Consider the following 15,953-nt stretch of genomic DNA (forward strand, 5'->3'; position numbering starts at 1 on the left):
ACAGCCAACTGTTTCAAGAAAACGTGTTTACTTGTACAGTACATCATTTAAAGGTCATGTCATAGGTCAGTAGGCACTATGGTGTCTCATCTCATAATCAGAGGTCGGCAAACGAAATAGTGGTTTATTACAGGGTCATTGTCAGTATTTAAGTGCTACTAACTCATTAAAATCTAAATGCAAACAGCGACAAATGTATATTTTACACTGTGCTATGGCTGTTGATGACCCGTAACTTACAGGGTTTATCGAAATTAATTTCAAAACATCTTAAAGGTCTGTCTACTCACTTACATACTAAACAGTATAAAGGGAATATATATATATTAATATGTCAAGCAATAAATTAATTGCTTGTGTTGACATTATATGAACATTTTTTCCATAGTAAATTTCTAATAAAAGACTAAACTACAAAAACTTAATTGTTCATATACTGCACAATATTATAAGCAATCAAGTGTGAGAGTTGGGGCAAAAACAAGGAATGTGTCAAAGTTTTGTTTACAAGTATCATCAGCCCTTGAAAATATTCTCAGGAAAACAACATCATTACTTCAGCTTCTGAGCTAATCGCTCAGGTAAGGCGTTCAATGTTAAACAAAATATAATGTTATTTACGCATAAAAATACAGTTTGAAACACCCTGCATCCCAAAAGGTTTATGCACTGCTTCTGTTAGGAAACAAAAGGGTCCACCCTCCGATCGGGATATCATGCTCAGCAAATTCTTCCCTTTCATCAGAGAGAGCGATCACAGACTTTTAATGCAGCTCTCTGTGGATTAGCAGCACCACCCTTACAGGAAAGAATCTTCTGATGGCGGAGCGTAAGAAAATCCCAGGAAGGCATCATCAGCTTCCATAACACTAGCATTGACGATTGACTGCCCTGAAGAGAAGCACACCGAGTTTGGCACGGTTTCCTCTGTAAACTCGGGATCAAAGTTTGAGATGTCATACTGGGATTCCTGAAAGACAACATTAGACGGTTGACTGTTTTAATACACTTATGCATAAAAGTTTTTGAAACTTTAGCAAAATAATTTTGAGTCTTACCACACTAGGGTTGAATGGAGGAGGAAGCTTTTTCTGTTCAAGGTCATCCCAGTTAATGGATGAGAAAAATTCATGTCTTTTGACTTCATTCTGTAACAAATAGGGCATAATATATAAGGCCTTTTTTGATATTCCAAGATATTTTCAATTCAACATTGCCTGACTGGTTGGTTGGTTTGTTGGCATTTTAACACCATGTCAGCTTCCTTAGCTATTTTCATGGTGAGTAACAAGTTAAAATATTATAAAAGAGCAATTTAAATTTTGCTTTGGATAAAGCTGGATTCAGGGTTGAACATTTTTTTTGAAAGTGTTTAATTGCCTGAAACTAAATTGCATAAACACTATTGAGATGCTACGGAAATGTTTGACACAATCATCCACCAGGGGGTGATATATAAGTAGTAAATATCTCACAAAGTCATCTATGAAGCCAAGCCTCCTGGTGTGGTCTTTCTCCAGCAGGGCCTGAAGGATAGACCAGGCCGCTGTGGATGCCCCAGGGCGCATGACAAGCTCCTTGTGAAGAATGTTGTCATACATCTCATGTGTGTCCCTGCTGTAGAACGGAGGCTGTTGACATAAAGGTGAAAAAAGATTTAAGCTTCATTACCTATGTATTTCACAGACAACTAGCCAGATTTACAGTTTATTCGTAACTTACCAGCCCATAAAGCATTTCATACAGCACAGATCCCAGACACCACCAGTCCACAGTGTTATCATAGGGTTGTTTCTTGAGTACCTCTGGAGCTAGATACTATCAAAACAACAAAAGAATGCACTTATTGCATTAAAATCATTATGTTATTCTGCCCTCCAAAAGCTTAATTTGCAGTTAATAGAGTGCAGTAGCCATGACGTCAGTGTTTCCCTCAAGATTTTCCTATGGGTTTTTACATAGCTTGACGACACTTGGATGTTTTGCCCTACAACATAAATTACACACACCCATATCGAAAGCACAAATTTTAAAGCTGTTATGTTTATTTTAAAGTGTGTGTAATTTACGTTGTAGATCAAAACATCCAAATATCATCAAGTTATGTTTACCACTGACCTTATTTTACTCGTGAATTGAAAAACCCCATTAGGAAAATCTCGAGGGAACCACTGGTGTATTAGTCTTCTGTGTTTTGATGTTTGTGTAGCACTCTAATTTCTCTGAAGAAAATGTAACAAGGTTAATCTAGGCAAGTGTGATGACCAAATATGTAACAATTTAATAAAAATAATCACACTAAGTAGTCATTTTTACATGCAACAACTAATTAAACAATATATTTACTGTAACATTTCACAGTAACATGTTAAACACACTTTTCAAACATAAAATCAAAAACACATGCTATACACATTACAGTTCAAAAGTCTGCGGTCGGTATTTTATTTTTTATTTTTTTTAAAGAAGCCTCCTATATTCACCAAGTCTGCAATTTTTATATGAAAAAACAAAACAGTAATATTGTGAAATATTACCATTAAAAACAATTGGTTTTCCATTTAAATCTATTTTAAATGTAATTTATTCCTGTGAATTCCAAAATTTCAGCATCATTACTCCAGGCTTCAACGTCACATGATTCTTCAGAAACAATTCCAATATGCTGATTTGGTGCTCAAGAAACATTTCTTAATATTATTAATGTTGAAAACAGTTGTAATGTGTAATATTTCTGTGGAAACAGTGATATCAGTTCAAAAGAAAGCATCTATTTAAAATTACAGATGCACCGATATATCGGCCAATAATCGGTATTGGCCGATAAAAGTTTGAAAAGATTTTTTAAAAACAATATTAATAGTATTTATATAAATTTATAACATTAAGAAAGTTAAGAAATATAAATTTAATCTTCCGAATTTAGTTAATTTGTTAATATTAATTTGAGTAATATGTTTGTTTATAACTGATACCAGTTACTCTGAAACAAGTTGATGAAATGGAGAGAATAAAGTTTTTATTTGCATTTCATTCAAAATATAATAATTAAAAATATAATGATTAATTATTAATTATAATGAAATTATCATTAATTTAAAAGAAGGTATTATGGCAGAACACCCAAACTATTGGTATCACTATCAATATCGGCAGATATCCCTGAATTATCGGCTATCGTAACGATGGAGAAATTGAGTATCGGTGCATCTCTATTTAAAATTAAAAAAAAAAAAATTCTAATTAAATATGTCCTTGCTGAATAACAGTATTCATTTCATACAAAAAAAAAAATCTTACTGACCCCAAATTTTTGAACAGTAGTGTAAGCATCATTCATCCATCGTATTTACATTATACAATACCTCAGGTGTCCCACAAAATGTGGTCGTTGTGTCTGCTTGGGAGATTCCCTCTTTACACAGTCCAAAGTCAGTCAAGACTATATGTCCCTTAACAAACAAAAGATGCCAACAGGAACATTTTAAGGAAGCATGTCACCACACAAAAGGCCTATTCTTCACAGAGCCAAAGAATCTTGTGTCTGACTAGAATATTTGGCAGGGCCTTGTAACCTTCTCACAGTTTCATCAGATTCGACAGGAAATGCACAAATAAAACTTAAACTAATCTCAAGCATTCTTACAAATTAAATAGAAGTCTTCAGTTTCATTCCTATATTTTATTTGGCTGGCCAAAGCTATACTTCGTACACCTCGTCTCGGGAAATCAAAAGAGTTTGTTATACTTCACAGCAAGGATAGATTACTCTGTTTCCCCTGGAACTCTCACAACGTTGATCGGCTACGCTCTGGCAATGATAAAATTGGGGAAAAAAAAAAAAAGAGGGATACTTACTTGAGAGTCCAGCAGGATATTTTCTGGTTTCAAATCCCTGGGAACACAAGAACACTTAACTTGTTAGCATTTTTTGATATGTTTTCAGCCAGGAACAATTCATCTGAAAAACATTACACAGAACATTACACAGGAAAACTATCAACAATGAATTATGGCTAATATAATATGACAAGACAAGTCATTCATAATACATTTAATTCATATGAATAGCAATCCCGACACACCCTATGAATGCAAACTATGTTCTCATGATGGCCATTTTACACGTGAGTGTAATTTTAAATGACTACAGTTAAGTTAGTTCATCAATCAAAAATTTTCAAGTACAGATCCAAGTCACATTATGGCAACAACCGGGAAAGCCGTGTAGAACGTGTCTGTTAAACATTCTTCTGCTTCTGGGAATTCTCACACACTTTAACAGCTAAACATCATCTGAGAACCATCAAACCGGTGTATTTATAGCTTGAGGGAATCTTTAATAAAGCCGCATTTACCTGTAAACAATGTTAAGAGAGTGCAAGTAACCCAGAGCACTTGCCATCTCGGCGATGTAAAACTTGGCTCTGGGTTCAGGAAAGGTCCGCTCTTTTTGCAGGTGAAAGAAAAGCTGTAATGGAAAGAATCAAAAATTGCAATATTCATTCAATAAATGCAGAAAACACTCAGGCTACCTATTACATCATGGTTTGTCGTGGCTATTTTGTAGCCTGCCTCACAATGCTACTGATTGTCATTAGCTGACATTCAAAATACGGTCATCAGACTTAAAAAACTAAAAAACAGGAAGTCAGACTATTAGTTAAATTAAGCATGTGAAAAGGAACCATGCAAAATGATAAGAAAATAACCAATAATTTGCAAGTCACACATGGGCTTCATCATCTCATTTACATGTCACATGACAATCTCCTACATTTCCTTGTTAAAGTGATAGTTCACCATAAAATGAAAATTCTGTCATTATTTACTCAATTTTATGTTGTTCCAAACCTGTATGACTAAAATGCACATCAGTGGGGTCCAATTTGTTGTTTTGGACACCACCGACTTTCAGCAGTTCTTCAAAATATCTTTTGAGTAAAGCAGAAGAAAGTAGTCAGGTTTGGAACGAAATAAGGATGCGTAAGTGATGACCATTTTTGGGTGAACTATCCCTTTAAGGTATACAATGACAAATGTCACTGTCAGCAATGGCTCTGTTTATAACATATTGGTTTAATATGCCAAACAGTGGCTTTTGAGATGTGATAAGGCAGATGTCAGCCTTGAGTTTCAAAACCACAAATACTTACTTCTCCACCATTGACAAAATCCAGGACAAAGTATAATTTGTCTGTTGTCTGAAAAGAATAGTGCAGTCCAACCAGGAAGGGGTGTTTAACATTCTTCAGCAACACATTACGCTCAGCCATAATGTGCTTTTGCTGGCGTGAAAAGAATAATCAGGGGGATTCATTAATCAAATGTCAAAGAACATAAGAGAGAGAGCATTAATAAAGATTCAGTTTTAAAATGAAGAAAATCATTACCTCTCTCCTGTTTAAAATGACCTTTTTTTGCAAGACTTTGATGGCATAACACTTCCCATCCCGCTTCCTCTTTGCAAGGAGAACCTTTGTGTGGGAGAGGACACGGTGGGTTAGCAACGGTTTCACCTTCCACTACGGCCGCCCGTCGGCGAAAAACAGACAAGCTCTAACTTCATAACTGAGATACTTTCACTTCCTGAATGGAGAGTCCGTGGCTTCGAAACAAACACTATGGCTAACCATACAGCAATCAAAACAGAGAATTTATTAAGGCTCAGTGACATTCAGAGCTTTCAGTAACTGATAAATAACTTGTTACAAGGAATTGACCCACTTTCTCTCACTAGTCTGTGGCAGTCCATAATTGCACAATTTTCATCAATAAGCATTGTATTTAAAAAGAAAATGTACCTTTCCAAAGCTTCCCTTTCCTATGACTTTAAGAAAGTCAAAGTCAGTAGGCTTTGCTCTATGGAAAAAACATGGAAATTAAGGCTAAAATAAAGGCATACACGTCTTTAATTTCCACCATTTGGATGTTTTGCATCCAAATTTATAAAGACAGCATTTACCACTATACAAAGCAATACACCAAGTCTATAAAATGATTTTAAACAATTATAAAACACTTACTGTGGGTTTGCAGACGGACCCAGGTTAATGTTTCTAGAGGTAGAGTTACTCTGTAAGAGAAAGAACTACTAGATATGAAAGCTGTGTGAAAACATGTACTTTTATTTCTTTTTATTTATTTATTATGAGTTTATTTGCACATGCACAGTACAAAAATATAATCTTAGATTGAAAAACTAAAAAAAACAAACTACTAAAAATGCATCAGAGATTGCAGCACAAGCTAATTTGCATAATGGGTCCCTAAAATCTTTAAAAAAAAAAAGATAAAGGGAAAAAAACTATACATAATTCTATTTTGAACCAAAAATTAACTACAGCATGTCAAAATGCTTCAAATATAACACTCAACGCCTATGAACACTTACTTAATAACTATTAAAAACATAATATTAGTTCAAATACCAACCTTGTCATCTTCATCCTCTGAGGCATCAGAGAAGTTTTTAGATTTGTCCATCTGCAGAAAGTCTTTGACATCAGGACTGCGCATTTGAAATGAACATTCACATGTTAGAGGTCTGACTGAGGCGATACAAAGCCACAGCTGTGAGGAGCAATATGAGCTAACATCAACAGCTCGTGTAACAAGAACCGTAACCATGGCGAATTTTACAGAAAATCAAAAAGAAGCATCTTTTATTTGGCATGGGTTCACAAGATACAATCAAATCAGCTTTGTACTCAAAGTTCAGAGAGATATCTGGTTGTGGCTGGTTTTGGCTTGTTTCCAACACGAAGGCCACTCAAATTTTACATAAATTTAGATGCGTGAGTGGTGAAAGAAACTGAAGCAACATTAAAAAAACTAGCTGATATACTCACTAGCCGCAGAGCTGTGGATGGGACACAATCCTCTGAATGAACTCATGTAACCCCGCTCTTCTCTGTTTAATAAACTCTAAGAATTACACAAAAAGCATAGGTGCTTAATAATAACAAAATCATTTTGATGAAAATGTGCATAGTAGTAATTCTCAACTGGTTTTGCCTGATTTTACGTTAATCGAGTAGTGATCCAACACAATATAACAAATGTATATCATACAAAAGGAAACAAAAATCCATAGAATAAAACATCTAATTATTATGAAAGGCATAGGTCAAAAAAATTCAAAATTATTACCATAACACAGGCTGAATAGGATGAAGTACAATTTTGGTTTCAAAATGGCTCTAGAATTTTGGTTTCATGTTCTTGGTAGCCAATAATTCACTGCACTAAACACTTTGTGGTTGACACAAACCATGTTTATCCACATTGCAAGTGAACCCATATTTACCCATGTACGCTCATTTGTTTTTTTATCCCTGCATATTTTTGTTCATGGTTTTTGCAGATGTCTAGCAACCTGTCCATCTTGGCATAAGCTTATTCGCCTAGCTTCCAGCAAGTGACACTTGAATTTGCACCAAAATAAAGGAGAGCGTGATTGCCATCAAGCATTTGATATTATCGTGCTGCCCACGACCCAATCAGAACAGATCTACGACCCATTTTTAGAACTGCTCGTGATTACCATTACCTCTGATAGGAAATAACTAAATTATCAGTAACTTATCAAAACCAGTGCTGTCCACCGTGAATACAAACTGAACCCTCAGTGGAGCATGGGAAGCTACTGTAAAAATATGCACCAAATAATTAGACTGCTATTGTCCAGGGAGACAGCAATTATCCAGAAGGAATGAAGGGAAAGAGAAAGAGAAAAGCAGAGAAAGAACCTTACTAACGGTGAAGAAGCTTTTAGAATACAAGCACAAATTTTGCATGTGCTTCCAATGACCAGACCCATGATTTTTCCATGAAAAAGATCTTGACCACATACTGGCCACATAATTGGTCGCACATGAGCTAAATAATACAATTGGTACTTGGGTGCACATTCTCATTCTGTTATATCTGCACACAACTTTGCTGCCACATTGTCTGAGAGCATAACATGAGATTAAACAAGGACAAAGATTTTATAGGCTCGGGGCAGGGCGGATTTAGCATGGTTGATTTTCTGTATGGAACACTGTTGGATAATCTAATTTGTCAAATACACATGATCTTTGTTAAGCTAAATGAAGCAAAGTCACTAATGTATGTGCACGAGATGACAGAATTTCCCTTGCAATATGCAGGAGAAATCAAGGAACTGTAAAATACCTGGGTCAAAGTTGTCTCCAAATATTCTCTTAGCAGGAATCTTCAAATTCATAGCAGGAAACTGTTTTTTCAACTGTGGAAAAACACATTATCTTTTTTTAAAATGCACTACCATTCAAATGTATGGCGTCAGTAAGATTTTTTTTTTTAAAGAAATTAATATATTGACGTAGAAATCTTACTGACCCCAAACTTTTGAACGGTAGTGTATGGTTTGCACAGGACATTTTACAAAATAAAAATGAAAAATATTCTTTCTGAAGATACATTCCAAAAACATGAACAGTTTTATGTTTTAAACTACAAATCAATTTACTTACAGTGTTGTACAGTTTGTCAAATTCTGCATATCTCCGGAACACAAACCACTCATGACTTCCAACACAGACCATTACTTTGTAAACCTAACGAGACAAGCATAAAAACATTCACATATCCGATGCTAAAACATAATATTAAATCATAGTGAGACAGAGCGCTCAAAATCAGAGGTAATGTAACTCACAGTATAGCGTTTCTTCTTGTCTCTCTGTTCATTGTAGCAGGGAATGCTGACATTGGGGCAGCTAGGTTGCTCCTCCATCCTGAGGCCTCTGAGAATCTCAAAAGCAACAGCTCACAGGTCCTCAGAACGCCCCCCTGCCTCTTGGGCACACCTGATTCTGATGGCAACTCTCCATTCTGGTCCTGCGCAAAACATAAACATAAGCAAGATGTTCTACATCCGTCAAGTGCTCTTTTCAGCAGTGTCCAGCGTCCACTTTAGCTCCTGAGGGCTCTTTGGGCCTTGCATGACAGGACAGGAAGGCCACTCAGAGTCACTAATCAAGTGTGGCATGAACACAGAGAGGAGCCTCAGTCTGGCCAGCCAAGCGATGAGTCTCCACCTCTCTTTTCCTCACATTCTTTTATCCTCCCCTCTGCTTCTCTCCAACTGGGAGGGAGCAAACGGGGATGTTCTTCTTTCATATGCCATTTCCATAAACTCCCTCTGTCAAGAGCAACACACGATTGCTCACTGGGTGGGCCACATACCCCTCTGAGGTATATAAGGTATTTTTAGAAAATGCTGCACTGGACATACATGATGTAGATTTAAAGCCAAGAGGAGCCTCTCAAGAGCTGCTTGGCAGAGAGTGAATGAGCGCTGATAAATATTTATATGGTTAAAATAAAAAAAATAAAAAATAAAAAAATATATATATATATATATAGTGCCCTCCACAATTATTGGCACCCTTAGTAAATATGAGCAAAGGTGGATGTGGAAATAAATCTGCATTGTTTATCCTTTTGATCTTTCATTAAAAAAATTCACAAAATTCTAACCTTTCATTGAGGGAAAACAGTTGAAAGTGGGGGGAAACTCACATTATGAAATAAATGTTTTTCTCCAATACATGTTGGCCACAATTATTGGCACCCCTAGAAATTCTTATGAGTAAAATATCTCTGAAGTATATTCACATTCATATTTAAATTTTTTTAGCACACCAGGGTGATCATGAACATGAAATTGTCCAGCCATGACTTCCTGTTCCACAGGAGTATAAACATGAGGAAACACAAAGGCCAAATTCCCTTAATCATTCATCACAATGAGTAAAACCAAAGAATATAGTTCTGATGTGCAGCAAAATATTGTTGGGCTTCACAAAATAGAAAGTGGCTGTAAGAAAATACCTAAAACGTTGAAAATCCCCATTTCCACTATCAGGGCAATAATTAAGAAGTTCCAATTAACTAAAGATGTTACAAATATCCTCTGCTCTCATCCAGAAACAATCTCCAGCATATTCAGTTGTCAGACACGACTGGAACTTCAAACGGGACCGGCTTCTATGGTCAGATGAAACTAAAAAAAAAGAGCTTTTTGGCAGCAAACCCACCAGATGGGTTTGGTGCACACATGGATAAAAAGTACCCCATGCCCACGGTTAAATATACTGCTGGAGCTTTAATGTTGTGGGCCTATTTTTCTGCTGGAGGTCCTGGACATCTTGTTCAGGTACATGGCATCATGGATTCTATCAAATACCAACAGATAAAAAATCAAAACCTGACCGCTTCTGCTAGAAATCCAATAACGGGCTGTGGTTGGATCTTCCATCAGGACAATGATCCAAAACAAACATCAAATCCAACACAAAAATGGGTCACTGAGCACAAAATGAAGCTTCTGCCATGGCCATCTCAGTCCTCTGACCTGAACCCTAAAGAAAATGAGTGGAGTGAACTGAAGAGAAGAAGCACCAACATGGAGCTGGAATCTGAAGGATCTGGAGAGATTCTGCATGAAGGAATGGTCTCTAATCTCTTGTCAGGTGTTCTCCAAACTCATCAGGCATTACAGGTGAAGACTCAGAGCTGTTATTTTGGCAAAAGGAGGTTGCAAAAAGTTTTGAATAAAAGGGTGCCAATAATTGTGGCCAACGTGTTTTGGAGAAAAACATTTATTTCATAATGTAAGTTTCCCCCCACTTTCAATTATTTTCCTTAAATGAAAGGTTATAATTTTGTGAATATTTTGAATGAAAGATCAAAAGGATAAACAATGCAGATTTATTTTCACAGCTGCTTTTGCTCATAATTACTAAGGGTGCCATTAAAGGTGCTAAAGAGGATGTTTTGTTTTATACATTTTTGCAATATTACTTGAAACTGTCTTTACTAACTGATAAAAGACTATTTATTAGGTGCACTGAAAGTAATAATATTAATATACATCATCTGTGCACGAGGTAGGGCCTTAAAAACATCAGCCAATTGGCCCTCTGGCTTGTCAATCGTTTACGCGATCATCGCGTAAACGATTGGCCCTCTGGCTTGTCAATCACTGCCGTGACGTTCCTTGTGAGAGACGAGCGCGGCTGCGCGCTCCAGTAACTTTCCACACTCCACAGGCGCCGCATGCACTCATTTCAAAAACTCAGTAACAGTCTTTGGTTTCTCAGTCGACGATTAATTGTGGAGGGCACTGTATATATATATATATATATATATATATATATATATATATATATATATATATATATATATATATATATATATATATATATATATAATTTCAGCTTTTTCAGCGACACTTTTAGCTTGTTTCCAGGTCATTATATTATATTATATATACACACGTATATACACACACACACACACAGTCTCTCAGAAGTGAGTACACCCCTCACATTTTTGTAAATATTTTATTATATTTTTTCATGTGACAACACTGAAGAAATGACACTTTACTACAATGTAAAGTAGTGAGTGTACAGCTTGTATAACAGTGTTATACACTGTTGAGTTTTTTTGGTCTAATCCACTGGTCACAAAAGTGAGTACACCCCTAAGTGAAAATGTCCAAAAAATGTCCAAATTGGGCCCAATTAGCCATTTTTAAGTGACCCCTCTCCCATACTGGTCACTGAAAGTTCAACATGGCACCTCATGGCAAAGAACTCTATGAGGAAGTGTTATCTGACATAATTAAGTTTTTTTTTTTCTGACACAGTTTAACTGTGAGATCTTGTCATATTTTATTACTATTTTTTTAAACTATAGTAAATAAACTGTAATAATGAATGAAATGTTCAAGGTGTCTGAATAAATTTCGTTTGACTGTATATATAATTAGACCATCTGTCATAAAGAGAAAACACAAATATTTTAGGAATCTGTCAAAAACTTGTTTAAAATTAAAAATGTGTTATAATTTATTAATCAAATAACAAACTGAAAGAACTAAATAGTCTTTATTTGCACATAATAACCCAAAAAATATATATATTTTATTTTTATTTTGTCCAACTTGCATTCTAACAATAACAGCTGGCACTGTTTTTATGTCCTTTTCCACAGTCTCTCTTGTTATTGACTTCCAAATAGTTTCTAGTCGTTCCCAAAGACAAAGAATTTTGATTAAACTTTTGTGCGAGCTATCTTTGAATCCATTAAATCCCAACCATAATTATATTTTAGCATTAGAAACACTACTGTGACTAAAAAGTTTAAACCTTACATTAGGTGGTCTAAAAAATTGTTAAGCACTAATATATATATATATTGTTTGTAGTGTTTTTAAAAGAAATTAGAAGCTGTTTATGATCATATTTCAAAAACCTGAATTTAAATACAAAATAATTAGCAATATGTGTCACTTTAAATGCACCAGCTTCATCAAAATAGTGACCACCAGAACAAAGAAAACAGACGATTTTCTAGAATAATGAACATCTTTTCACATAATTATTTTTAAAATAATGAGTGGGATTATCCTAAACCCTCCTGTGTTTCTCTTTATAGTGCTGCGTGACATGAAACACAAACTAAATGTGTGCAGGTGAGATAACAGACTGTAGCTGTTGCAGACACAGTTACCGTATCACTGCGATCTGTATTTTCTACATTCTTGTGAGCTTGGAGGAATGTCAGGTTTATTTGCCAACGTGGCCAACTATTCGATTTCAAGTGAGTTTAATGACTCACATGCATATTCAAATGTGTCAGATATATTGGAGCTCTAGTATTGTTTTAAATATACAAATAAATTAATCTGCCTAGCCCTAATGTTTTACCTGGAGACAAGATGTCTCATGTTCTCTTCAACTCAAAACAGTCACCAGGAAGCATGGCATTATGTAAATGTCTGTTCCAGTGTATGATTCTGAGCCAAATAACCAAACAGAGACACTTCACCTTGAAAGTGAAACTAGAAGCTGGTTTCTTTACGCATGGCATGAGAAGTGAAAGATCACAGTGAAAGGCTCATTTCAAATTAACAAAATAAATTTAGGACAAATTATACAACAGTTTCAGGCTCATTATTAAGCAATTTCGGGAAACAATAGGCACTTAGTTAGTCACCACTGCATTGGAGGTGTCAAAATATTACTGTTAAATATGACCTCATACTATTACAACAACTCAAACAGTAAAACAGGTTTGAGCAGCAAAAAGAAAGAGCAAGTGAACAGATGTAAACTTGCAAAGACACGTTGCACATTAAAATCTAGATTCATGTCGTGCCAAAATGCATAAGTACAGGTTTATACAGCTTTCATCTCAGATTAAATGTAATCCTACACTTTTGAAAATGGTATATATAAAATAACAGCGCACTGGAATCTATAAGTAAGATGTGTGTTAAAGAAACCATTTGTAAATGTTTCAGTAATAAAACTTAGGACAGTTTAACTTCCAATAAAATTTTGAACGGAAGGCTTGGTGAATATTTCACTTGTTGGTCATATTTTTATTTCAATTGTCATTCTGTAGGCAACTCTGAATGACACAGACTAGCCCACATGATTCATATATTAATTTCTCTTTCTCAATATGCAACTATTCCATGAATAATTTAATAATTAATTATCCATGTGATTATGTTTTGTTGTTGAAGTGGTTTAAGAAATAAACTTATATTTAATATAATATTACGTAAAAAGGAATTGAGCGATATGTATTTTTGACTGATGCAAATACAGATTATTTTGTCTAATAACCAATATGCAGAACTGATTTTTATTTATAGATTCAATTATGCTATTTAACAAAATAACTAAACAATTTGACTACAAATATATGTACATATATATAGTTGACTGATAGTTGATTAAGTAAAAAGTGATAATGAAACTGACTATCAGTCTCCATCTTTATTAATAAGATCTATTAACATCATTAACAAATAATAATATATCTAAAAAACAGCACTGCTGTAGCACAACACATTTAAATGACATAAATGACTGAAAAATGACCCTGGCCTGAGTTTTTTAAATCATTATGGACATATGGTGTAAGTTAAATAGGGACATTTTTGTCACTAGATTTTCAGACGGCTAGAAACAATATTTTGAACTGAAATCAAACTTCAAAACATATTCCCGACTGGCAGGCATTTGTTTCTGGCAGACATGTATTTCCTTTTTTTTGTAGAGCACTGTATTTCTGGCATTTGACTTGCCTGTTAAATAAATAAATAAACATTTTATTACGTAATGTACATTGTGTACTATCGCAGAGAATGGACCTGTTACAGCCTAAACTTACTACAATCACCGACGAGCTTCTAGAGTCACTCGCATGCTTCACATTTTTCAAAGAGAGTCAAGACATGACTTGCCTTATTTTCTCACTTTTTCCATCCAACTGACTCCAGTGACGTGTCGGGAGGCAAAGGAAGTCCAACGATTCAAATATAAAACTCGGCGTGTCTGGGAACTAAATACTGACCCGGCTAAACGGAAAGAATCTGTACTCTCCTACATTCATCATGTTACCAGTGAGCCGCCAGTGAAAGAAAGACACATTGACGTTTGTTCCGAAGTTCCGAAACAATCAGTCACGCGACTAAACGCGGGGGAACGAGGAATAATAATGTGGTACAGGAGAACAAACAACAGCACCATCTAGCGGCAGAACTGTCAATCACATTTGAGCATGTAGATTTTAACGTTAGGACAAGGATGTTTTAAAGAAATATGGCTAAGTTTTAAATTTCATACATTTCTAAAATATATTAGTTATATAAAAAAAAGTTTACGGTTGATATTTTTGTACCTTGCCTTTTACATATTTCGCTGTTTCGTGAATTATTTTTGTTTTGCTTTTTAAAATGTTGCTGAATTATGTTATAGTATATTTTGTAAAATAATGGAGTGCAAGTTATCATTACTAAAATATAAAAATATGTAACATGTCAAGGCAAACGTTTAATACAATTTGTTACATGGCAAGTCGCTTATCTGTTTGTTTTTCATTAACCTGTTTATAGTATTTTTTTTTAACAAACTAATGTTTTTATGCCAAACAAAGCAGCTATATTCATATTTTTAATCCTCCTAAGACAAAATAAAATCTGAAAATATCCGCAAGAGGGCAGCATGTACTTACCACTGTGTGTCGTGTTCAATGAGATCAGTTTTACCAAAACAAGAAGCGACACTCAATAGAACGATCCATTGCAACACCGGCGCCTAGCAGCCGCCCTGCGCTTCCGCCATTTTGGGGTGAAAGCGAGTCATCATCCACTAGTTTCTATGGCAATATTAGCTGCTTTGTTAAAAAAAACGTACATTAAAGCTGAAATTCATCCTGAATGATGACAACACAGAATAAAATACTATCACTACTATCACACTTTTTACAGTTTATTTTACACACTTTGTGTTTAAGTCTTCCACTTTTTCACAAAACCTTTGCTCTCTAGAAACCCAGTCAGTTTGGGTTAAAATTCTTTAAAAGGCTTATAAACACTGAATTATTACCAACATATGAAATTAAATTAAGGACATGCATCAGAAAAATTGGGAATGTTGGACAATAAATATATGAATATAACAGCTTGATTTTGCAGTGTTGTCTAATGTTTGTTAAAGCAAAAGTGTCCAAAAGTGGGAATTATGTGATAACGGACACAGTAATGCATCATGTATTATAATATCATTATGTTTGTAGCGTGATCCATTAAAATATACAACATAGCCTATTTAAATTCAGACCTAGATATTATTAATATTACTCCACTAGGTCTAAAATATATTGTTCGCTGCAAACATGATGATCTCAAATTTATTCATTATTAATTTACCATTAATAAATGTGTAAAGTTGCATAAAATGGAAATACTCAATAAAGTAGGCTAACTACTTTACCTCAGATAGTTGAATGGTTGGATTCCACAACTGGTAAAATAAAATATATGACAAGATAACATTTACTGTAGGAGCCATACAATTTACTGGTGATTTAGTTTAAAAAAATGTTCAATTGCGCTT

General features: G+C 34.9%; 1 protein-coding gene across 2 annotated transcripts; it reads right to left on the reverse strand.

The window, feature by feature from the left end:
• Positions 1–11: 11 nt before the first annotated feature.
• On the reverse strand, positions 12–14,557 carry sgk3 (serum/glucocorticoid regulated kinase family member 3). 2 transcript variants are annotated; one of them, XM_048173908.1, is made up of 17 exons: positions 14,300–14,557; positions 8,687–8,868; positions 8,502–8,585; positions 8,182–8,254; positions 6,852–6,927; positions 6,436–6,511; positions 6,027–6,091; positions 5,805–5,862; positions 5,394–5,477; positions 5,157–5,288; positions 4,359–4,471; positions 3,859–3,895; positions 3,366–3,452; positions 1,723–1,818; positions 1,476–1,631; positions 1,059–1,148; positions 12–970 (listed from the first exon to the last, which is right to left on the reverse strand). In XM_048173908.1, exons 2-17 carry the CDS (start codon positions 8,762–8,764, stop codon positions 800–802), a joined length of 1,476 nt encoding a protein of 491 aa, XP_048029865.1. In that variant the 5' UTR covers positions 8,765–8,868; positions 14,300–14,557; the 3' UTR covers positions 12–799. The 2 variants fall into 2 exon arrangements, with proteins under 2 accessions (XP_048029865.1, XP_048029866.1); XM_048173909.1 differs by having other exon boundaries at positions 6,027–6,076; positions 14,300–14,556.
• Between the last annotated feature and the right edge of the window lie 1,396 nt (positions 14,558–15,953).

This window comes from Megalobrama amblycephala, linkage group LG22, assembly GCF_018812025.1.
Source record: "Megalobrama amblycephala isolate DHTTF-2021 linkage group LG22, ASM1881202v1, whole genome shotgun sequence".
Classification (NCBI taxonomy): domain Eukaryota; kingdom Metazoa; phylum Chordata; class Actinopteri; order Cypriniformes; family Xenocyprididae; genus Megalobrama; species Megalobrama amblycephala.

Excerpts from the sequence above, each read along its gene's own strand:
- sgk3 (XM_048173908.1), bottom strand. The coding sequence starts at position 8,764 with ATGGAGGAGCAACCTAGCTGCCCCAATGTCAGCATTCCCTGCTACAAT. Across the intron at positions 5,289-5,393 it reads TCATTTTAAACAGGAGAGAG|CAAAAGCACATTATGGCTGA; the intron begins GTAATGATTTTC and ends TTTTCACGCCAG. Across the intron at positions 4,472-5,156 it reads ATTTTGTCAATGGTGGAGAA|CTTTTCTTTCACCTGCAAAA; the intron begins GTAAGTATTTGT and ends TTTCCATTACAG.